General features: G+C 52.3%; 1 protein-coding gene across 4 annotated transcripts; it reads right to left on the reverse strand.

Annotated features, from left to right (window-relative positions):
- Positions 1-130: 130 nt before the first annotated feature.
- On the reverse strand, positions 131-24,696 carry LOC122364213 (zeta-sarcoglycan-like). Of its 4 annotated transcripts, none has more exons than XM_043334384.1 (7): positions 24,194-24,696; positions 5,373-5,574; positions 3,793-3,982; positions 3,067-3,186; positions 2,580-2,652; positions 1,705-1,828; positions 131-1,410 (listed from the first exon to the last, which is right to left on the reverse strand). In XM_043334384.1, exons 2-7 carry the CDS (start codon positions 5,544-5,546, stop codon positions 1,231-1,233), a joined length of 861 nt encoding a protein of 286 aa, XP_043190319.1. In that variant the 5' UTR covers positions 5,547-5,574; positions 24,194-24,696; the 3' UTR covers positions 131-1,230. The 4 variants fall into 4 exon arrangements, with proteins under 4 accessions (XP_043190319.1, XP_043190318.1, XP_043190316.1 ...); XM_043334383.1 differs by having other exon boundaries at positions 5,373-5,576; positions 24,199-24,669; XM_043334381.1 differs by having other exon boundaries at positions 2,580-2,721; positions 24,194-24,669.

A 24,696-nucleotide genomic window follows, 5' to 3' on the forward strand; every position in this document is an offset into this window, starting at 1 on the left:
TGACTTACTCACATACTACGATTAAATTTATGTGAAGGACTGCTCCGGAAAACAATACAATCCTAGCGATGTTATACAAAAAGAAGAGTGAATTTCTCTGGTAACGCGACATCCCCTATTCCAATATCGCATGGTTTCTCGCATTTATTGCCATGTCTTCAGCTGATCCTGATGGCGACATTGTCAGACATCGTGGTTTCATACGAGCGAAACAGTCGGCGGCATTGGTCCAACAGCATTGGGTCATGCATCGTTAGACACTGAACGTTACGCTACACCACACGATATTCCGACCCACGCCTTCAAGTTACCACGCTGCTAAGAAGGGCTGCTAACGCGACTAACAATAGCTGTCAAACGGTAACACTTGCTGACGCATCGTTTTACGACACAATATCGTTTACATATCGACCATCTCCATATGTTTAACATTTCACCAATAACTAATAACATTTGATTGAAACAATGTCAAAGCGATTAGTTTTCATCCTATAAGTTCATTTAGCGCATTTTTTACATTTTATCCGTCGGCCTCACGATAAAATTAACAGCAAACACATATCAAACCTGTCTCGCCGCTCCAGTGCGATGAATATCATCGTAACGGGCTCACTGCCGGCGCAATGAGGGCGGTCACGGAGCGCTAAACAGTTCAGCGGCGTACCGTTCATCTAAACACATTCACACAGCGGCACGTATCCGCGGTGGGACGTGAAAACGCTCACAGACCGCTGTCGCAGAATCGCCCGGTCACGTTATATCGCACAACCATGCGAGTTGTGGGACGACCGGCTGGGTATGACTGCCAACACCATGCGTGTTGAACAATGTTGGTCTATCTCGGGAGAAAGACGGTTGTTCTATTACGAGCCACGGTCTTCTTGATGTAACGCGGTTGTTATGGCACGCCTCTGCTGGCTCGGAGTTCATGTAGCAGCGTAACACTCATATATGCTGCAGTTCGACGAGTCTGTAATTGCACCTAACGACGTCCATAAATTTAGCTCCTACTTTGTAACACAGCGACTCCCCGGTTATTGCGGCTGCCTTTTATCAGCAAGGTCCTCCCTCGGCGATCCTTTTTTGCACAGACCCACTCGGGTAGGGATGCCAATCGCCATCTCCCATGAGTCACTGGACTCTCCGGCCTCGCTCTCAGTCCCACCGGTCTCAGTGCCGACGTCCCAGCACCCCGGTAGGAAGCCCCCAGCCCTCGGACCGTCCTGCCCGTCACTGGCAGGTGGTGCCGTCGGCGACACAGCTGCCCTCTGCCGGCGTGACGAACAGCTTGCCGCTGGTGCAGGCGCACACCTGGTACGCCTTGGTGTCCACCGGGTTCAGGTTCAGCTGAGAGGTCGTGGAGGCGATCGGCAGGCTGGGCAGCATCACCCGCGGCGAGTCGATCCGAATCTGACAGACGTTGGAGGGGGAGTTAGACTGTGACTGTGAGGTAGGGGGTGTCGAAACGGGACTGGCATGGACCGCACCAGTGCAGTGCGGGGCAAGAGAGGTTAGATGGCAGTGCATTATGACTACCATTGGCTTCAATTGCGACACTATTTTAGGTTTGGGATGGTGAGGCTGTGACGAGCGTTAACATCCAAAGTCGCATCCTCTCGTTCCTGGCCGGCACTCTCCAGACCTCGCCTTTCATGAGGCACCCACCAGTCCTCCCCGAGCCTGAACCTGCCGGCAACCACTCACCGAGCCGCCTGTGGACTGTAGTTTGAGGTCGGTCAGACAGGCGGCGCTGATGTCGCCCGCTCTGGACTCGATGGCCACTCCCAGGGGCGCGGAGATCTGCAGGGACCGTGTGGCCGACTCCAGTCTGAGGGCACGGCAGGGGCGAGGTCAACACTCAGTGACCTCCGCCGCAGCGCCGTTCTTTTTTCTTTCGGGCTGTTATCCTACATTGCCTTGGTGTTTGAATTACACCTTCATGTCTTCATGCATGTTGGAAGTTTCAATGCAGCCCTGCGCCCCCATCGGCCGGTGGGCATATGCCGTTCCGAACACCCAGCTGTTAGACACGGCTGGATTCCATATCCTCTGTCGGTGTATCATGTTTACGCCGGCCCATCCTTGTTTACGCGTGTTATCCGGCGCCCTCCCCACCATCTGAGTAGTTCTCAAACGGAGCGAGCGACAGAGACAGAGATACGGCTGCCCTGGGCGCCGCCTAATTGTCGCGCAGCTGAGACTGGCCAGTAAATTAGAGAACTATTTGTGTGCTCTGTCAACAGGGAGGGTTCGGTGGAGGGCCGTGGGACGCGCCCTTCTGTTTGGACCGGGTGCCGGGTCTGTCACGGCGCGGTGGTGTTGGTTCCTACCGCGGGCCGATGGCCGTGTGAGGGCAGCCAACTGGTTCCGGCGGCGCTTCGTATGTGGTGCCAGTCAATGCTCAATTGGAGCCTCACTGTGGTTTGTCGGACACGAGCAGGACATTTAGTTGGGGGGGGGGGGGGGGGGATTGAACCGCACTACAGGTCATGCGAAAATACATTGAGGGACATGATATAATATTGGGGAAACGTGTGAGCCGGAACTGGACGGCGTTGTTCCGCTGCAGTTTCACTCACTTGAGCTCATCTCCGGCCTCTGCCAGCACGAGCGGCGTCGCCACCGAACCGTCAAACACGGCGCCTCCGTTCCCTGTGATATGAGAGCGGGTCAGTCCCGGCGCGAGACACTGGTCACAGTCGGAGACGGCGCCTCCGTTCCCTGTGACATGACAACGGGTCAGTACTGGCTGCAGTGCGAGACACTGGTCACAGTCAAACACGGCGCCTCCGTTCCCTGTGACATGAGAGCGGGTCAGTTCCGGCTCCAATGCCAGATATCGGCCACTCTCCAACCAAAGGCACCGCTTGATAAACCAGACGCGCTGCTGCGTTACCCGTCTAACACGGTATGTGACAAATTAGGTACGGCTATTGTCAGCAATGGTCGGTATCTAACATATCCGGGATCATGCATATAATATACCCAGAAAGGTTTGAAGTTATTCTGCCCACGAGGACTGAACTTTGCTCGTGGTGTCGGCTGTTGAGGTCTCCGTGAGCTGACCTGTGACCTGGAGAGTGTTGGCGCCCACGGTGACCTGGTGCGGGGAGGCCTCGAATAGGGTGACGCCCGTCTTGTCCGTCACCCGGAACGAGTTGGACATGACGTGCAGCCCGTGCGACCCTGGGGGAGAAGGGGAGCGGACCACGACGCTGACGGGCGGCCGATGCGGGCAATACCAGCGCCCTCAGCTTGTCATGCTGCTCTAGGGCACGCTGAATGAATTCGGGACATTGGGACAGAATGATGAAAGCTTCTGAAGTGTTAAGTGAATTCCATAATTTGCGAAAATATGTGTCTGATCTGTCCTCTCGGCCTTGTGCGACAGACCCTTCAGAATGCTACTTATTTTAATTTGTCACGTCTAGAAAGCGAGAAACGTGGCTGAATGGTATGATTCTCTGCAAAAGGAATTACCTATTTCCGTTTGAAGATCAAGTCAAGTTTCTCACTTCTCAGGAACAATGCATTAATTAGGTAATGTTGCGCATAGACCTCACAACGCCACCTAGAACATCTAGGCTATCACATTTCATATGCACTTTAGTATCAGCATTACAAGTACGCCTACTGTGCGACAAATGTACGGATAATTAATAACAGCAATCCCTTATGACTGCTAAGCGAAGCGCACCACTAGTGGACTAGGCCTGAGCGGACGGAATGCGGGCTGCGGGACTCACCGAGTGCGGGCTGCGGGACTCACCGAGTGCCGGCTGCGGGACTCACCGAGTGTCAGCTGGGACTCGAGCTCCCCAACGGCGTTCCGCACGTTGATTGAGAAGTTTTTCGAGGACTGGAAGCTGATGGGCTGGTGGCGGCTGGAGCGGATGTGGCTGGCCACCAGCTGGTTGAGCACCCACGAGTCGCCCTCGAGCACGATGCCGCCCTTCACCACCCGCAGGTCGCCGATACCGTCCTGGCGAATAGAGCAGGAACATCGCTGGCGGCTACACAAAGATACCTATATTCTTTTACATATAATCATGCTCGTCTTGTCTTTATTTTCAGCGTAAGCCGCAGTGCTCCCCAGAACGGTTACCAGCTATCCCTCCCCGCCTGCCCCGTCAATGGCGGGGCGTACCCAACCGGAATCGACGTGTGCATAAAGAAGCGTCCCGGCATTAGGGCCGCAATTTGATCTGCCTGACGGCCTGAATAAGGGATGCCGGCTACGGCGAGAGACGGCTGGGAAGAGAGAAGGGGAACGGCCGGGAATGGCAACGTCGGTCTGTGTCTGGATTTGTTGCCAAGTTTGTAAATACCATTCGATGATGAAGCATGGGCTATCCATTGGTATTATAACCCGTTCACTTGAGATTTATGACCTAGTATAGAAACATCATGACATTGTCATTTTTATCTGGCATCCAGTGTCATCTTTCCGGTGATCTTTACTCGCCTGTTCGCTTTTCGTCCCGACATTGGATTTCGTTGCCCAGTTCGATCGGGCCGAGCGTCGGCCGGCCACTTTACGGCTCCATTCGTTCTGTTCCGTTTGTGTGCGGCGACTTACAGCCGGCCGACATCCAGTCAGCGCCGCCCCACCGTCCGCCGAGGTATAGGGGATCGGCCGGCCAAATCGGCGCTCATCGGTCGCCAATCTGCCGCCGAGTCGACGCGCCATAAACCAGCCGCCGAGGCGGGAGGGTAGGGGTGTGGTGCTGGTGCAGCCGTAGGGCACCAATTGGAGCACCACCGAACTCCGATCAGAGCACAGCCGAACTCCGCCCCGATCGGCCGGCCATCGGGTGGCGATGGCCCCACTGGGCACTGGTAAACAGGGAAACGAGAGTCCGATCAGCCGGCCGCTGTTCAGCAATCCGCGCCGAGCGGACGGGCGCTCATTGTAGTCTGGGCTCTCGATGTTCTAAACTACATAGAAGCTCGCTTATTTACCAGAAAGGCTGGAAGAATCGATGTCACGGAGCGGCGGAGGAGAGACTTTCAATTCGTGTCGGGCGGTACAGCCTACGTTTCAGGCGTCTGCCTGTGCTGCCATCTATGGGCGGCGGCGGAAGTAGATGTACTGCGGTACAGTATACCAGTTAAGGCTACGTTGATGCTGCCATCTAGCGTCAAGGACGGTAAACACTGCATTATTACCATTTGCGAGCGCTTTTTCAGCTTCGTTTTGTAACGTACTTTTTAGCGGTGGGACAATGCATCGGAGCTTAAAGCTTAGTTAATTAATAAAACACTTTGTAAAACGGAAAGGCCCACATTTCCCACCAAACACCCGCGGCCGCGACCGACATTCTCTCCCGCCGACACCCACGGCTGCCCACAGATCCTCTTGTGTAACTCACCACAGAGAAGTCGAGCACCTTCATGATCCACAGCGTGAGCGCCAGGTTAATGATGACCATCAGCAGCAGCACCAGCAGCAGGCCGTACAGACACCGCTTCCGCCAGCCGAAGATGCCGATCTTGTAGCTGCGGATGTAGAGGTAGGGGTCCGCCTGGCCCTGACCTTCGCCCATGGTGGCAGCTGGCGGGTCCGCTCAGTGGCTGTGGAGCAGAATTGGGTGGGAGTTAGGTCGGGTCAGGTAATTCAGGCAAAAAGACCAGCTATTCTGCTGTCAGTGACGGGACATGGTTTTGCGCGCCTAAACATCACGCACCGTTTCTGTCAGCGGCCTCGCTATCCGTCGCACAATCGAACGGTGCAGTGTGTCCTATTCAGAGACCAAAGGGCGCCAGTGGCCGAGCGGCTAGTCACATCTCTGCAGCGTCCATCACGGCCCGGGCTCAGGTCACACCTCCGGGCCGAGCGCCGGCCGCCGCGGGCCCTCCCCGCGGCTGAACCGGCTCCCGGAGGGAGGGGGCTGTTTTCCAGCTTGTTAGCCAGCGGCTGATGTCCATAATCAGGGTCCGGGCGGCGCCGGAGCCAGAGCCGGACGGAGGCGCGGATCAGAGCCGGACCATCCGGACTGGAGAAATCCGAGCCCGGCTCAGCACAGAGCCCTGCTTAGTGCTGCGCTGTGACGAGGGCGGCAGAGGGAGGGATGGAGGACTAAAACATGACCGAGTCGACTGGAGGATGGTCAGAGGACTGAGCTCCGGCCGTCCCAGCTGGGAGCGGGCACTCCCGTCCTCCGCGCAGTTTAACTGTTCGTCCAATCGGAGATGATGGAAGATTAAAAGGCTGTGACAGTGCGACATTTGATAGAGATTGATGGGCGCTTGGCAGATATAAAGTAAAAGCGTGGTGATGACTGAGACAAATTGGAAATCAATTGAGACGTTTTCATATGCATCGAGCCCAATTTATCCCGACACTTTGAGTCTCATTTGTCATAAATCTCATAAGATAGAAGACGTTTGGGGACTAAACTTCACAAATTGTCAAATTGAGAATGGTAGCAGACATCTTTTTATCATCAGGAAGTTAACACACCTATCTTGTGTAGAAAATCTCCCGATTTAACGATAGGTAGATCCAATCTCAGCCCACCCTACTCTCGCTCTCCTTGTTTTGTCCGGTGACATTTCTCCCATTTTCTGAGCATCCTCCGACCCGCTCGGCCCCTCGGGCGGTGTGTAATTTCCCCTCCCCTCCCCGCCGGGGCCATTTGCCCCGGCGGCCCGTAACGACCTAGGAAGGTGAGCGGTTGAATAACGCGCCGCCGCCGACCGGCTGACGCCCGCGCCGGCTGCCGCTGATGCTGTTTTGATGGTCACGTGACCTCAGGTAATGTATGCCGCGCCAGCCCATCTGCGGGCAGGGGTCGATCGCGGGTGGGGTGAGCGGCACCTTCTCAGGGGTTAAATGGCTCACCGGCGCATACGCGCTAAGGTTAGTGCCAGGAAGATATCTAGAGGAACGGCTGCTTGAGCGTTTCAGATATCTTCAAAGTAAAAAGGGCTCGACGGACCATCGCATGTAAATATCGCCGCGAGAGAGAATAACAAAAAACCATCACTCGTTCGTCTTAAGGTGTAACATGATGGATAAATTGCTATCGGGCTACGCACGTTCCCCGTTTTTCGCCACCGGTGGCTGCGTCTTCCACCGCCTTCCGGAAAACAATCAGTTCGCCAATCATTTGTTTGGTATCGACTTCCATGAAATTGCCTGCGGCTCCCTGGTGGCACCGGCACTATTAGTTTCCGACAATTGAATTTGGCCGGCATTTGGTCGCAAATAGCGACAGAAGGGAGGCGCCTGGCCGGCAGGAGTGCGTTATCTGCGCCGCTCGGAGCGCCGTAATGCACTTAGCCGGCGGTCGGCGCCGGTAACGCGGCCAGCGGTCGACCAACACGATTACCGCTGTTCAACTTTGTCCGGGCCGGCTTGTAACTCGTCCCACGCACTGTTGGCCGGGCCGGACGCCGGGGAACGGCTGTCAGAAGTCATGGGAGGCGGCGCGGCCGAGGCTGACTGGTGGAAGGGTCGTGAGCCGTGAGCATGGGTGGTATCTCACGACCCTTTTGTCACTTATCTGTTTTGGACTTTTATTGGTGTTAGGGGATACTGTCTGCAACGTTAAGTAGCGTTATTAGCACTTCTCCGTTATTTAAGATCAGTCGTCGGTGTGACCCTCCGGTTCCACGGAGCGCCGCGCTGCCCAGCGCCGGGTTCGTCGCACACGCGCGTCTCATTCGCCGCACTCCGTTATTCGCCGAGCGGTGCCGGCCACCGATGGCCAGATATGAAATGTAAATTAGATTCCGAGCCAGACAAATGACCGGCGACGTGCGCTATCTTCTTGAAGCAGTTCCCGGCGGCCGCTCGGGAGAAAACTGTAAATATTGAGCGGGAGCCGACCGGTCATGTCGCGTCGGCCGGAGGATATATGCAGCCATCAGGAGCGCGGCGGAGAGGTTCGGAGTCATGCACGTGACGCGGGCAGCAATGTCGCACGGGTCGGCGGCCCTGCCTCCCGATCGGTATGGCGTGGTAGGGCTATCCGTGTTGAGAGATGGACTGTTTGGCCGGACATCAGTCGACGGGACTGCGTCCTAACGGCTGAACCGTGCCGGGCTTACGTTCCGAGCTAACAGGGAGGGGTAAACAGGCCAGCCTATCTTCCTGCACTGATGAGTGTTGAGTTGTCGAATAAAGAAGTCGCGAATTGACATGCTGGGTCGCCTTTTCCACTGGGTGGCCTTTGGTCCGCAACGACGACATTTGAGCTGAAATTTAAGTGATGTGAACAATTTTACGGTACCGTATTTGCCGGCGCCGAGGCCGTTACCTCGCCGGCCTTCCGTCTCTGCCCTGTCGCTGCTCCTTGTGTCTGGAGCGGCGCCAACCCCAGCCGCGTCCGTCTCAGTGTTTGGCCGGTGGGCCCGGAACCCGCGCCCGATGTCCCGAGATCACTGCCCCGAGCGGCAGCGCCGTGGTGAAATGTTGACTCGCCGCCCGCCAGCCACCGCTCGTGAAGAGATCGGAGTCATAACAACGAGCGGGGCCTGCAGACTGATATTGCCCGCCCTCGCACCCTTACACCCTCGCGGGTCGGTCAGTTACACAAATCATCTGCTGCCGAGTCTCAGCACAATGTCGTGGTATTTCCTGGGCGCGTGTGTTATTCAGCGGCACCTGTCGTCTGCCGAACTTCCCGGCTCTCATTTGGTGTGGAACGAGTTGACGAACTCTACCCTTCCACCGCGGACCGCCGAGAGTGATCGCACTCCTCACACCCGCTCTGTGACGTCACAAAAGAGGCCATCACGGCTGCCCAGTCAGCGCGCCCGGGCCGTGTCGTCTCCATCAGCGGACAAGTTGTGGGCGGTGATTTTTGGGAGGCAATTTCCTGAGAGCGCCGCGCCTAATGTGATATCGGGCGCTGTTTAATCGGCCGAGCGGCGGCAACTCGCCGCCGGTTTAATGACGTCAATGATGGCTCTCGGTCGGAACATTAGCCCGTGTCGCGAGTGGTCGTGAGACGCTCCGCCGGAGCTGTCAGCGGACCTGTCGGCCGGCGACAGGACGGGCCGAGCCGAGGTGCGCCGCTCCGCCGGAGATGTCGGGAGGATCTGTCAGGTGTACCGGTCTGCTGGAGACGGAGCACACGGCGCGGGGAAGGAAGGCTGCAGTTGATATTGATCGTGATCTGAACGAGCGCTTCAATGATATCCGCACTCCGACAAGCCCACATACATGGGTGTGCTCATGCTGTGAGTTCCGCTCAGTTCTGCGTGCCAGCAAAATGACATTTATGTGTCTAGTTCTCTGGTAGAGGTTTGCGACATCTTAGGTTCCCTTCCACTTTCCAGGTATCTTTTTCTTTTTTAACAGAAGAAAACAAATAAATGATAATTTTAAGTCATTAGTTTTCATGAAACGAAAAGGACACGATGACGCCACTGTACCTCCGTCTCGGCATTCTAAAAAAGCCCAACCGAACACCTATTTTTGCATGGGAATAACTGTCAGAGGAGCTGTGCGCTCCTTGCTGTCAAGGGGCATGGCATTGACTGATGCAGTATGCATCGGTCTCGTCCCGAAGGTCTTGCGACGCTGGTCTGCAATTCGAGCGGCGACTCGTCAAAGGCCAACGCCCGGCGGAATTTAATTCGCTTCCACTGCATCATTCGGGGCGTCTTAACTTGTGCCGGCTTTGGTCTGCAGAACACAGTAGCATGTCGGGGATTGGAGTCATGACATAGTTTCCAGGGACTTTGAGAAGAGCAGCGCGTGATTGTGTCGAGATATACGACCGACTCGACCGGCCTGACGACTGACGAGCAGGATCACGCGAACCAGAGATGCATGGGATGACTCGTGTTTTCATTGTGCTAAAGATACTCTAGAAGTTTTCAGCTTTTCGTTTATATTGAGCGTAATTCTCATATTTGTTACGTCAAATGTATAGCTGATTCCCTCGTTTATTAGATGACTTGGAAAAAGCAATGCATTTGTTTGTATTCCCTTTCTTACTCTCAAGTGTTGAGTGCGAAATTGATAATCCGGTATTTTCAGGTATTTCGAAAGTGAAGCGGACAATCTTTTTACACCCACACAAGCACAACAGAGTGTCACTTGTCACATGTCCATTGAGCGACGCTGTGAACAGACCGCCTAGGTAACTGGCCAGGTAGGGACAGGCGTTTGGCGGACAATACGGCCAAAGTCCGTCGTTCTCCCTGCCAGCACCGTGTTCCTGCGGCCCGGAGATGTGAGTGGGCCGAGCAGCAGAGTTTTACACCCGGCACTGCGGCCTCTCAGACCGCTCGGACCGATCGGACCGATCTTGAACCGATGACGGCCGGCGCCGACCGATTGCTCCCGCGGGTGACCGTAAACCGGGCCCGGGTCGGCCGATTCGGCGGCGCCGACAGGCGGAGTGGAAGGTTAGGCGTCCCTCCCTCCCCTCCCCCTCCCTACCTCGGCCGGTCCTCTGAGGGGCACTGAGTTGGACCGCGCGGCGACACGCCGGGCTTGGTGCGCGCGGGGACACGCCGTGTGCCGGTGTTGTTTCAGGTATTGACAGCAGCGACCGGCCGTGCCCGAACAATGCCGGTCCCCGGGGGGACTGGGACCGACGCAACATCACAGGCACTCAGACATTGTTCAGGCCACTAACAATGCCCGCGGAGGAGCTACGCCGGTCGACGAGCGAAATTCGCTCAGTCGGCTGACCGTCAAAAATACTGTAAAAAGCTTGAGGCGGTTGGCAACGTCGCTATGATTCTATTGACGCAAGACCTATAGAATTCAGGCAATAGCATTTTAATTGTTTGGTTGTCTTGGACAAAAGTAAGCGGCGAAAACAAATTGGCAGACAGAGATCTAAACCCCTGCTGGCTATCAGTCATGCTAAAGCAGAGACAGCCCTGTCTCTAATGCTGCTCGATCTCGCCGTTCGGCTACTTCTCCGCGGTGATTTACGGCGGGCCTATCCAAATTCTGAGCGGCTGATGTAGGGGGGCATAAAGCCGGTGTCGATGTGTCAGTGGCACTCTACATGCATGGTGAGCTGGCGGGGATTAATAAAATATGAGTGCGGACCGTTATTCGCCGGGTGGCGAGCGGCGGCGCCGGATTGGAGCGGCCGTTAGCGGGAGACGTATCAGTGCCGGCTGTCAGCGGGGACTGTGTTAGAGCCCGCCGGGAAGGAGCGGGGGAGAGACGTCACCCACCGTGCCATGGGAGTCGGTGGTCACTGGAATGACATTTGCAGTGACCTGTCCCTTGGCTTTGTTTGCCATGCTTTGGGCATGTTCCGGCTATTTGCCTTAGACGTGGCTCTGTAGTCTGGCTCGGGTATGGCTGGCCTACCTGGTTCAGCCTTAGCTCTGCTGTTTGGCTCGGGCATGGCTCTGCCGTACGTGGCCGGCGGGCCCGGCTCTCTCGATGGTACCTGGGTCATAACTGCAGTGGCCGCCATCACCGCCTGGTGGTATGTGCCGACGCCCAGACACCAGGTCTGCCAGCTGGAGGGCACATGGCTCTCTAAATGTGCCGAAACAGCAGACTCCCAGTCAGCCAGACCGCGCGCATGGCGTGTTCAATGGCCTGGTGGATATTTCCACGGGTAAGGGGGAATAGTTCGCCTCCGTGTGGCTGTTCTCGCCGGAATCGCCTTCATGTAAAAGGAGCATCACCTCAGCCTCACATATAATGTATGTGATATACTCGCATTCCTTTGCGATGGTATGTATACTCGTACCTGATCCCTGCCGTCCGATATGGGGTCCGGGGGCGCCTCTGGCCGGGTGTGAACGGGCGCCGTTTTTAATCTCACGCCCGCCTGGAATGCCAAGCGCGGTCGCCGGCCGCGGCCCATGACGAATAAGCGGCGTGTTATCATCGGTAATATGGAGTCGTTTCGGGTCGAGCACGCATCGCGGCGAGCCACGGCGGAATATTAACGGGCGCTGGGGTGTCGGGGGCCACCGGACATCGCCGAGGCGGTGGTACTGGACCGCGGCACACAGTCGCATAGAGGTGTGGGATGTTGTGTCACAGTGTTTACAAATGCAAGCGAGCAACGCTGAACTCGGAACAATAATTGCACGGACTTACTGGCGTGAAATGTACAGGGTGTCCCAGAATTGACCGAACACTTGTTTTCTGGCCAAAAGTACGATTGCGCTCGATTCTAATGAGATAGGAGCATCATACGTTTGTAAGATATCCCTTAGCTATCGAGCTTGAAGACCGTATGCTTTTGATGACCAGTCTCGATTCGAGTCAATTATTATCCAGAGTCAGCAAATAGTAGTCCCTTTCCGTTTTTAGCCATAAGCCGCCAAAAGGCAAGCATGGTGAATCAAGTGCAGTTCTGAGCTATGCAAACGGACTTTCGGCGTGGTTCTTGCTGGAGAGCTCTGGCAGCTTATTTGCAAGCAGGTAGGGGTGAGCAAATCGCAGTTATATCAGCGAGCGAAGCCAGAGAGAGCAAGAGATAACATGGTTGACAAGCCTGGGCGCTGCCAAAACGGAGCATGCACCTGTCGTCAAGCTGGTGGTTGCCATGACATGGTCAACAAACGTCATCGATCTACCTGCAAGCCAGCTAAATGACTGATCTGGGCTAGCTACAAAACATCAGTCTACTTTTCACCCCTATCGTCGACAAAATTTTGGAATTTGGGGCCTCTGAAAGGGAAAATATGCCAAAACTACCGAAAGGGCAGCGCAAATCGCTGCAAATTAGCCATAAAACCTTTTATTTTTAACAAAAAAAGTGAGCTGAAACATTTTGTGGCATTACGAATATCCAGTTGAGGTACTGTGCCCTTTGCACCACTAAAAAAGTCGTGTGTGGACGTCAAATGGAAACAGCGCTACAACAGCGGGGACGGCCAGGCACCCGTCAAAAATTAAAGCGTGATACATTTTGAGCCACGGTGCACTCATTCAGTTTCATGTGCTGCTCCAAACACGACTGTTAACTGAGAGTATCACTGCGGTTATATTATAGCAATACAAAAACTGGTTGCCTTCAAACGATTGGCCATGAACGGGTTTGTTTTGGAAACGAAATCTACGGGAAGCCAAAGGTCGCGTCATGTTCAGGCATGAAGGTTCTCCACTTCCGATGTAAAAAAACAACAACAACGCAACAGTGTTGCAGGCAGAATTTTTGTTTTGGGAGAGAATGCATTATAACCTGGAAACAGTTTGGATATAAATTTTATAGAAAACATATGTGGTATCCTCCTGCAAGAGGGTCAATCAAAATCGGCCTACAACCAGTTTCGGGAGACCCGAAAACCAGCGAAAACCAGCATGGGCTTGCATTAATCCAAAATTGCCGGCTAATCTGGTAAATAACGCGTCCATTGCATGTTTGATATCGTTGCTAGCCTAGTTGACAATATCATACGACAAAAAAGAAAAGTGTGCAATTATTTTTTCCTCATGTTATACGCTGTATAATAGTGTTCGGTCAATTCTGGGACACCCTGTAGATACTCCGTACACACAGGAGTGCAATGCTTTGCAGTGCCGATGATACCAATGGTAAGATATCTAAACTGCGGTTTTATTCTGAACTGCTGTAATCGTTGAATGTTGAGTGAGTCCACCGGTTATTGTCCCGTCGCCACCGCCGGTGACAGCCTCCCCAGCCCACCTCCCCGCTAACGCTCCCCGAGGGGCCGGAGCGGTGCCGCGGCCGGCCGAACACGCCAGTTATGATTAGAACATCCCGGACGGGCAATTCATAAACGGAACTAAACTGCTAAACGCAACAAGTTCACCTCTGCTGAATACCATTTGAAGGACATTATTAACGTGAATACCGCGCACAAGTGGCATGAATGCTGACGTCAATCATGTATCAATGTTTTCTGTAATATTCTGTCTGCCCATTTACCTGAGCAATGTTTTGTCTGCTCGATTCAGAACAGGAATTGAATTGTCACATTGTCGTAAGACCATCCGTCCAGTACCGTTGGCATCGTATGCGACGGCAACACCAATGCGCTGTATTGATGCACATTTGTACTTTGTTCTTTTGCTTAGGTTAGGTTAGAATGTCGTAAACAATTGTTAAGCACCAGTAACGTTTATATTACAATGGTAGCTTTCGGGGGCTACTGCCTCCTTAATCAGCCTGCTATAAATATGTATGTTTTAAAAGAAGATTAGATAGGTTAGGTTTGTTAAGGTTAGGCAGTAGCGGCAGAACACCTTCGTCCTTCAATTAAGGGGGGGGGGGGGCACTGCCGACTTTTGGTCCCATTCTTTCCTTGCAGCACCCATAGGGCTATTGTTAAAATGCCAAAATCAAAGGGGGGCACGGTGCCCCGGTGCCCTCCCCGTTGCGCCGCCTATGAGGTTAGGTTTGAAGTGTCATTATAAAGAAAAGAATCGTTAACGCTTCTAATTAAACTATATGTATATGTTTTACCAAGCACATGACTTTGATTCCTATAAAGGTTCATTAATGAATTGAAAATTTCCAAAAAACTGAAAGCAGGCTCAAAGATCGAGGCAATCTCGTCAAAATGCACAACCAAAGTGAAATCCTTCTTTTGACCGGTCTCCATTCGCGAATCGTTCTTCTGATCGATAAAAGTAATCAAGCAGGTATTTGTCTTTTACAGAATTCGTCACCGAACATGCTATCTTTACACTAGACTTGCTTTCCGATGGCCCAACCCCGTCCCAGGAAGGCGTATACAGTGCACGTCGTTGATCTCACCTGGTCCGCCGGTCGGTCGGTTCCCGGCCGTCCCGACTCTCCGCTCCGAACGGTGACGAGGCGCACTCTCGACTGTTTTCCGGCAAACGCACGGTAAGAAGCGCGCCGCCGCCGGATTAGGAGGCGGCCACCGTGGCACTTTCGCGGCTCTAATGCAGCCGGGCTGGGGCCGCGGCGGTCCTGCCTGCCCCCCGCACCCCACCCCATCCGGCGGCAGGGGCGGCCCGCCTCGGGAGCAGCTCGGCCAATGAGAGGCGCGCGGCGCGAGCGGCGCGGCGGCTCTGTGTATTCTGTATAGCGTATAACCCTACGGCGACCGCGAGCACAGCGCTGCCATAGGCATATTTGCATTTTTGCTTATATTTTCAGTTGTTCTGTGTTGTTTTGTTTTATCCTGACTCTCAGATTCTGTTTGTTGTTTGTTTTCCCCGTAGCTGAAAAGAGGATCACTGTGTAACAGCTGGAAGCTGTGACATTTTTTTTCTCCGTACATCAAAAAGGACATCTCTCACACTCTATACGTAAGGACGATCGCACTGCCTGCCGCGGCGCTGAGCCGGCGTGGGGAGGGGGTCGACCAAACGATCCCCGACTCGTCGGCCGGTCACCATTAAGCGAAGATCAAAGGCTCGCCGAAGGGTGGAGTACAAACACACCCATCCGGGCCGGCGCAGTGGCCGCCGACCAACGCAACGCAGCCGGAAACAGCTGCTCCCGGTGCTGGACCAGCCTCCCGACGCCTGGCGCCACGCACATCCTGCCGACGCAGCTGACAGGAAGGTGGGAGGATGTCGTTGCGGTCAGCCGTCCGGCACAGGCAGGGACCGACATCCGGCGAAAATCGAGTGTGAAAACGTCATCCGGCAGGAGACAGCTGAGACGGATGAGCCGAGCAAGTGAGGATGACGTCACGTTCCGGCGGAATGGAGGAGGAGGGCGACGGTCTCGACTCCGGATGCGAGACGGGATGTCGCCAATTTTCTGCCCCGGTCAGCGAGGCCCGGCGACGCCCGGAACCTCCGGCCCGGAAATCACAGGAGAACAAAAACTCAATGCAGAAGGAGAAGGGATTGAGACAGACCCGAGACCGACCACCGGAGGCCGACCACCAGAGACAGAACGCCTCGGGACTCGGCGCGGGACACCGCCCCGCCCGGCTTCGGCCGGAGCGGCCTCTCTGCTGATCGGATCATCACTGCACCGGACCTCAGCTGGAGTGGACAGCAATCATCAAACACTGTCAAGTGAGTCATCTCATCTGTCCGCCTCATCAAGACTGCCTCCCCGTCATGGACAATTCACCTCCCATTTACCCATCGGATGTCTCTGATCTGGATTACAAATGCCACTCCCTGGGGTCTAACCTGAGCCACCATTAGAGGGTAATGGATTTAACATCGTGGGAGTGTTATTCGGCAGGGAAGGGAGGGCAGATGGTCGCTACATTCCGCTCCCGACCGAGCAGCGCGGCAGTGGGGCGTCTGTTTGTAAAGACGGGGAGGGGCTAATGGGCCTGACTGGTCCGGCCTTGTCTATGGGATAGACAGAGGGGTTAGAGGGACAGCCGGGGCGGGTTAGTAATGGTCAGTGTAGGCTAATGGCTCACCATTACATTGGTATTGGGGTGGCACTATCTGTCGGCCATCACGCGCGCGGTCCGGCCGCAGTGGGGTGTGGGATTCGAGGGGAGGGGAACAGGTCAGGTGGTATCATTTTTGGGGCGCTGGTCACCATTGACGCGTCAAACTACGTCAGATGACGTCATGACAGTTCAATTGGCGATGTTTGTAATTAATCTTTTTTTTCGCGGTGAGGGAGCTAGGATTAGGTTTAAGGCTAGGTTTGTATCGAGAATGGCGAGTTGACTATCTCGATCGCAATGCACCGTTTAGGACTTGAGCTTGACCACTGCTGTATCGCCCGTTTGTAAATATAGCGTGAAAATTTAACAATCTGTCTGGGAAAAAAAGAAGGGAGGGTTACTCCAGATATGTTGCTGATTCGGATTCACAGAGACCGCTAACGTAATTATCATTGAGTCGTCATCGTCGATCACACGGCCTCACGCCGGCCTCACACCACAGGTTCACCGGAGTTAAATGGGACTACGCCACGGCCGTCTGATCATCAATCAACGGAAATGCAATGATCACCCCTCACGACGCGACCATCACAGATACATTTTTTTTTTGAAGCTAGCAGGTCAGCATAAGTTGTTTCATAATCTAACTAGTTTGAACTCGGTAGGCCAGCGTCTCAATCCATTGTCAATCTAGTGTTAATTCCAAGTCTGTCAATCGATTCTCAATTCTTACAAGTGCTATTCGAGATAAATCGACGGTCAGCGTAGGATCGCCACATTCCTGGGACAGATTCACCATTTGGATAAGGTTTGATACGAAGGCGGCCCAAGAAGTCGTGACGTGTTCAGTTACATTCGGATAAGGAGAGTAAACATAAACATCAAACATTATTCTGCTCCTTCGGCAGCTCAGCGCCAGAACAAGAACGCTGGGGGTCTGAATCGCCTTCCGGGTTGTTATTAAATCAGCATTGAGTCGTTTCGTGATTCGCGTTCATATAACCGATACAAATCTGAATCACCTTTTCAATCGTTATAAATTTATCGCTGTTCGTAACCTGTCAATCAATCCCCCTTTCTCTCCTAGCATTATCAGTACCTAACGGATATTGATGCCAGCTCCCCCTTCGAGGTATATCAAAGAATAACGTGGAAATGTTACGGTTGCTAAATTGATGCATCATTTGAGACAATGGATCATAAACATCAAGCGAGTTACCGTTCAATGTGACGTGATTATGTCAAAAAATGTCACCCTGCTTGCACACGCCTAGAGTTGGTTACGGAGGGAAGCGAGAAATTACCGCAGCTCATGTCCTTCATGTAGAATAAAGAATTTGTTCTATTCAGGTCAGATTGTCCCCAGGCCACCTTACTGAACGGGATGCAGATCCTAATTAGCTGATGTTGGACCTGTGAGCTTTTCTCTAAACTGAGCGATTGTAGTCCGCGCGAAATGAAAAATGTATGACCTTGACCTTAAACATGACCTTAAACAATTAACAGGTCAATTGACGCACCAACGGTAGCACCACTAGCGCCACCTACAAGATCCATTGCCTTCGGCACAAACTCCGACAGCGCTCAGATGCAGCTGACAGTACTAGCAGTGCCGCCTAGCGTGAAATAGACCAAGCTGGTTCCCTAAACTGCCGCAAGAGGTCCCTCGTGTCGGCACGCAATTGCGTGTGACTGACTGAAATGAGTGGGTGAGTGAGAGGGCGAATGTGAATGATCATAGTGAGAGAGAGAGAGAGAGAGAGAGTGAGCGAGAGAGAGAGAGAGAGAGAGAGAGAGAGAGAGAGAGAGAGAGCGAGAGAGTGAGTGAGCGAGAGAGTGAGTAGCGTGAGTAAGCGAGAAGGTGAGTGAGCGAGAGAGTGAGTAAGCGAGAGAGTGAGTGAGCGAGAGAGAGAGAGAGAGAGAGAGAGAGAGAGAGAGAGAGAGAGAGAGAGAGAGAGAGAGAGAGAGAGAGAAAGAGGGAGGAGGATGTCGAAGCAAAACGTTTTAATTCAGTCTTTACAAAGATCGACCCCATAAATGAAAGCTTTTGGTACGAATGAGATGCGTGGCACTCTACTGCCACCTAGCCCGTGTAACCTACAACTACATCCACTAGGCGGCGCCAAAAGCGTCGATGAGTCGACGCTCGATGAGTCGATGAGTCGAGAATGGTCGCCGGTCAGGTGTGGAACAAGGTCATATCCCCGCTAAGCTCATAATTACAAGCATTTAAAAATGGTTATCATCTAACTCTCTGCGTTGGCTTAAATTACAGATATCGTATAGATTCGATGAAATATCTTTTGTTTAAAGGACTCAGAGCAATAACAAACCAAAGGTCTGAGTTTCAACTTCGTTTCAACATCTAACATATGAGGGAATCAAACAAGATAGCTTTTGATCACAGGGCACATTCTCAAATGATCTAAATAACATTTAGTGATCATTGCATTGAAATTACACTTAATTTATCGTAAACATCCGAGTAGGGTATGATACTTCATTGCAAATCAGTAGGCAAGGTGTGAATTGCTAATGTAGACCAGAGGAAGCCAAGGGCGTGGGCAGTAGATCTCACATCCAGTCCCGTCGGATTGGAGAGCGCTGGCCCAGCAAGCCCTCAGCTCAGCGGAATCGCGAACAATGCACAAACAGGGACCTGCTGAGAGAAACGAATTATCTGGTAAGACAGCTGGACGAACCCCTCTTTCAACGATTGACCCACGCTGACCTCAGTAGGAAGGCGGACAAATTTGCGGGTGGTCAAAAAAGGGGGAGAAATTGACAGCAGTCACATACGATCAAAATTTTAGTAAATCTTGGTGAACAACTCTACGGTCTAAATCTGGGAGAAACAGGTTACTTTCGTCAGTCGAAACCAAACTCTACATCGCGAGTCAGGTTAACATTAGATTAGCAGACAATTATAGGCTAAAACAGGAATGGGGAAATTAATTGTGTTATGATTGAGCGCGCCTCACTAAAACTTTGACATTGCCACCCCAAGCCTAGGAGAACAGTCATCTCATGTCAAGCGTGGTGTGAAAAGCTACTGACAACTGTACTTATACGAAGTTTTGGAGGGATACACTGAAATTTATGAATTCAGATGATAAATCAGTAACATGCAACAATTCAAGTCATATTATTCCCAGTAACATCCGTTAGTTGATCTCTTTCTATTGACATGATCTATTGAACATGGAATTTCAATGTCAATGACCATTGACCCCTCAGGTCACACTAATCTCATATCTGGCCTTGGATGCTAGCAAAACAGTTTCAGACCAGTGCGGTTTCACTTAAAAGGGATATCCTGGAATTGAAATTTATAAGGCATCATTGAACATGACAAACTTTGTCAGATGGCGGAACAGATACAACGAAGGGCTGTCTATCGGATTGTCCTCTATCCTGGACAGCTACCTTGACTGAGATTATAATAGCAGGTTTGCCAGCAAAAGTACCCACTAGGTAAATAAATCAAATTACCATTAACACTGGAGAAATGGCAATGAGCGTACTATTGATTACACCAGTCTTTGCCGAGCCATCAATTTAGTTTGAAATTAGCACCATTCTCCATTGGACGGTTCCCATTAGCTTGTTAAAGTTACTGCTCTTGCCTTTTTTTTAATTTAGTCTGAATGGGTGAATGGGCAGAGTTGAGAAATCAGAGCTCGCACTAAGCATAGCTTGTTGTGCTGAACTCGGCCTGCCAACCGACCGCGCAATTCCAGTTGCATAGCATAAAATTGTCAGAAAGTTTAACCTGTCCTCAAGACTGGAAGTGGACACAGTCCCCGCTTGATTTGATATAACCATTTCTCATTGCTGATGTTCCCACTCGAATAATTGGATATCACATTTGCCAAAATTTGTATACCTTCAACAACATAGCAATCGGTAAACCGAGCTTCCTTAAATTAGAACACCACAAGTCGATTGCCAATTGCAAGTTAATAAATCATCTGGTCGAGTATGTCAATAAAATCTGCATTATAAAATTGACTCTCATAAATCGGTTCAGTAAGATAACAGGAAATCACATGAATTGGATTGTTTTTAAATCGAAATGCAAAATTGAGACTAATCCGGCGCACCAGGGATGCGGAGCCGGAGCCGGAGTCGGAGCCGGAGCCGCCGGAGCCGGCATATTTTGCCCGGAGCCGGAGCCGGAGCCGGAGCCGTGAAACAATATAGCCCGGAGCCGGAGCCGGAGCCGGAGCCGCCAAAAAAGGGGGCGACTCCGGCTCCTTTTTATTTTTTGAAGAGGAAAAAAATAATTGACCTAGTTCGGTTTGACAGTACAAGGCAGTAAAACATATGGTACTTACGTCATGGGCCATCAAGTGAATGAAAAAATCCGAATATCCCCAGTATCCCACAGTACGCAAACAACTTCCTGTTTGCTCTTCCCCCCCCCCCCCCCACGTCTACTGCATCCCCAGAACATGAGGACCAGTCATCAGGTGACGGCCATTGTTTTCAAACCAGTGCAGTGGACTGCGACTCCCAGCACCGTCTCATCCCACCCCCCCCCCCCCCACCCCTCACCCCCCAATGCAGCCGAGACGGGTGTCAGCTTACGATGGTTCACTGAACTCCGATTCGCGGCGACTGCGTTTCCAATGCCATCGCTTCCTAGCCCTTTGTTCTGCCAGTTCTCTCCGAGGTGCGTTTGCGCGGGGACGCGGTGAGCCGGTCATGGCAAAGAGTAACGCGTATAACCAATCCAATTTTTCTTCCACCCGTATTTAATTGATTGCGTAGGGGATGTACTGAGTCGGAGCCGGAGCCGCCGGAGCCGGAGCCGCCGGAGCCGGACCATTTTACTCGGAGCCGGAGCCGGAGCCGGAGCCGCCATAACATTTCACCCGGAGCCGGAACCGGAGCCGGAGCCGATTTTTTTCTCCGGAGCCGGAGCCGGAGCCGGAGCCGTCTGAAATTTCCACGGCTCCGCATCCCTGCGGCGCACTACCTTAGAGTTCCCTTGATGCAAATACTTACGACCCCAGAGAAATTTGCGACAGCGTGGCGAGGGACGCCAGTCAACAATCCACATAAAAATATTCATGATCACAAATGATTGGGCACTACCGAGAATTGCTTCATTGAAACCACGGGGAACACTCAAGAGAGTCAAGTTGAAATTCCGACCAAAAGTTGGCGTGTCCAAGGTTAGACGATGAGAAGTCAGGATGCACCAACCGCCGACGACACGAGCTTATGACGTCATTACTGATCAACAAGTGTAAACACAGTCTGTTTCCTGGAATATGACGTCACTGAGTGAATATAGCAAGCTACGGTGGAGACGTTTCGGCTGATAGGCGTAAATATCGTGTAGATGAAAGGAGTAGTAGATGGTCTGAGTATTTGGCGGCGCAGATTTCTCTATCCAATGATTTTTTTTTTGTGTTCATGTCGCGGGAAACAAATGACTCGTACCGCGCAGCGGTGCGCACATGGACTGAAGGGATTCTACGGATCAGACAGGTAAGGAGATACAGAAGGAGTGACTCTGAAGTGGTCGATAGATATTGAAACCGGAATTACACAAGGAGGAAAAGATCTAAGGATGGATGCTAGCCGAAGAGGAGGTATGTTGCAACACTTTCATGTGTTTTTGACTCTGCTGATACGTCTAAGTCTACTAGGATCGGAACTGTCTCACGTTACGGAAGAAGTAAGTATGTTAGGCAGATATCGGAACGAAGAACGCCATAAGACGCCCAAGCTGAGAGGTGGGTCAGAGAGAGACGGGGCGAGGGAGCACCCCGCCCAAGGTGAGTGACAAATACGAAGAAGATGATAGAATAATAAGGCGAGGAGTAATACCGCCGGGATGAGGTAAGTGATAAGTCCACCGTCGGAAAGATCGCAGCATACATCACTCATGACGCTAACGCGCTTGAAAACACATCTGCAGGACAGAATTCCACGGCGTCGGATAAAATTGCAGGATAGATTCAGTCATGGAGTCTTTCGAATCACACCGGTCAATGATTCAAAGGCGCCACTTGCGGGTGCCATGACTGCATGAGAGTACTGAGTAGGTGCCTGTCTATGAGCCCGGTGAGACTGCGGTCGTCGGGGTAGCAGGCTTGTGTCCACCGGTTCGTTGGGTGAAAACGCGTAAGACGGTCTCTCACAGAAGGGCTGCAAGGGTCAGTAACCAACGTCCGGCCGCGGGGTTTTAGTAGGGAAACAGAGATGTGCCGTGAGCGGCAGAGGTTGACGGACCAATCATAAGCCACCGAGGAACGCTAATAACTGACGCTACCCGCGTCGATCTTTAGACAAGTAATCGGGGTCAAATGATGTAGGTGTTCGAAGAGAGTGGGCCGGCAGAGATTGATTGAACCAATCACACCCATCGACGAACGCTAATAATGTAATCGCTACCTGCGTTGCACCTTTAGACAAGTAATCAGGGTCAAGTGATGTAGGTGTTCGAGGATATTGGGCCAGGGAGCCCAAGAGGTGCTAGGAAGAGCACACACAATTCCAATGTTGGAATGGGGCGCGATAAGTCGTTGGGAGGTAAGAGTAAGCTTAGATGAAATTTACACTAATCACGGAGTCTATTGAACAAATTGCGTTTATTGTCCCTGATATGTACCGCTGGAGGGAGTTAGAACAATTGCTGGGAGGGACTGAGAGGTCGACGCGGGATCAAATTTATTGTAGTGGGATGAGAGAGGTATGACAAAGAGAGTGAGTCTGAGGGTGGTTGAGGTATGCGTCATATAGTGTAAGGACCAGCGGGAGATCTAATCTCAGCATTGAGGGCGACATTAAATGGGGATGTACTCGATTATCTTTGGGATGATAGGCATTAGAAAGGGAGAGAATGGTGGGTAGCTATCAGGTATCAGATGGTGGCTTCAGGTTATGTCCTCAAGGGAGGCATCAAAATTATATGCTTTGGGGAGACATCCGTGTCCTAAATTCCTTATGAGACAGATACCATCCTAGGCAGTGAAGACTATATGTTGACAAGCGACAAGCCAGCCTCATTATAAATATTGTTTGTGACGAGCCCCAGGCGCAAGGAACGGTGGCGGAAAGGAATCGGTCAGCTTGAAACCAACGGACCGATCAGCAATTGGAAATGGGTGTGTAATTATGTTTGAACAAGAGAGAAATCAAACAGCAAGAAAATCAACTCATTAATCAACCATTTGAGGATCTACCGGCCGAAAACACTCACCTGAGGTTGTTCCAGAGCACGGCGCAGGTCGGCAACCATCTCGGCAAGAAAAACACCCCCAATGAGCGAAATTTTATTAAACAATATTTTTTTTGAAAACATACTCCCCACCGCTTCCGGACCCCCTGGGGGCATCATCACAACTGTTCATGTGCCTCTTAAAAATCGGTATCACCCTGCAAAAAAGTAACTATAAAAAAATAGTAAGCATGAGCCATGGCGCCTCCGGCTCCACTTATGCGTCATGAGCTGTGGAACGATTAGCTTACCGTTCCTGCTAAGCCGTAGCCAGAGTTGTTGACTGAATTTCGCAAATTCATCCAACTCGTGTCCCACGACGTAAAGGCTTACCGATCCTTAGCAGACGTTTCGTATGCCACTTGTGATGCATCCTGCGATAATTATCGACTGGTGTTTGCGACGTGGAAGTGAGTTGTAATTACGCCCTCGTTAGTATACAGACATGAAGGGCGCGATTAGAAGTCCTTGGACACTGGATGAGTCATATCGAGTGAAATGTCAACACATGTCATTATCAGGAACGGCTTGTTTGCATTTATGGCAAAGATATACCTAATAGCCATTTGTTCCTTGCTCTGAATGGTAGTGAGTTATTGGAACTGGGAATTTCGGTCCCTCCAACCAAAGGCTTTCGATAAAATTATGTTTGAAATCCAGTGCTGGATGCGGGGAATGGACACTGAGCTGTATGCTTAGGTCCCTTACCTTGATGACCTCTCGAGGCACCTTATATGCGTCCTTCTCGCCTGCAGTGGAAGATGCTGAAGGGGTCACGCAGGTTTATTAACGGTCTTTCTTCGTAAGTCACCGACTGAGATGAACAGAGTCACCGGTTGACGGGTCAGACAGCTTTTGGAGAGACCTCTTCATCCAGGCTGCCCGAAACACTTCCGGTTTGAGCCAAGCCGTGCCCCGTCCAAGAGCTCTCACGAACACACCAGCACTGTTTGTCTTTTCAAGACCCCGCTGGCCGTCTTTGTCTTGCTTCGCATAAAACTGGAGAAATCCCGTTCGACTTATAATCACACGTTCCGCTGCACTGCACACTGCATAGCCCGCCGGGGTCTAACCCGTTGACTCGGGCGTCCACTTCAGAACATCACTTTAGCTGTTCATTTCACCCAGTCACCTCCACCGTCCAGCGTCATAGGGACGGGCACGTGCGCGGCGCCAGCGGCTATGCCACAGGTGCCACCGGCGAGCCGCCT

The sequence above is a fragment of the Amphibalanus amphitrite genome, unplaced genomic scaffold (assembly GCF_019059575.1).
Source record: "Amphibalanus amphitrite isolate SeventyFive unplaced genomic scaffold, NRLGWU_Aamphi_draft 000662F_arrow, whole genome shotgun sequence".
Taxonomy (NCBI): domain Eukaryota; kingdom Metazoa; phylum Arthropoda; class Thecostraca; order Balanomorpha; family Balanidae; genus Amphibalanus; species Amphibalanus amphitrite.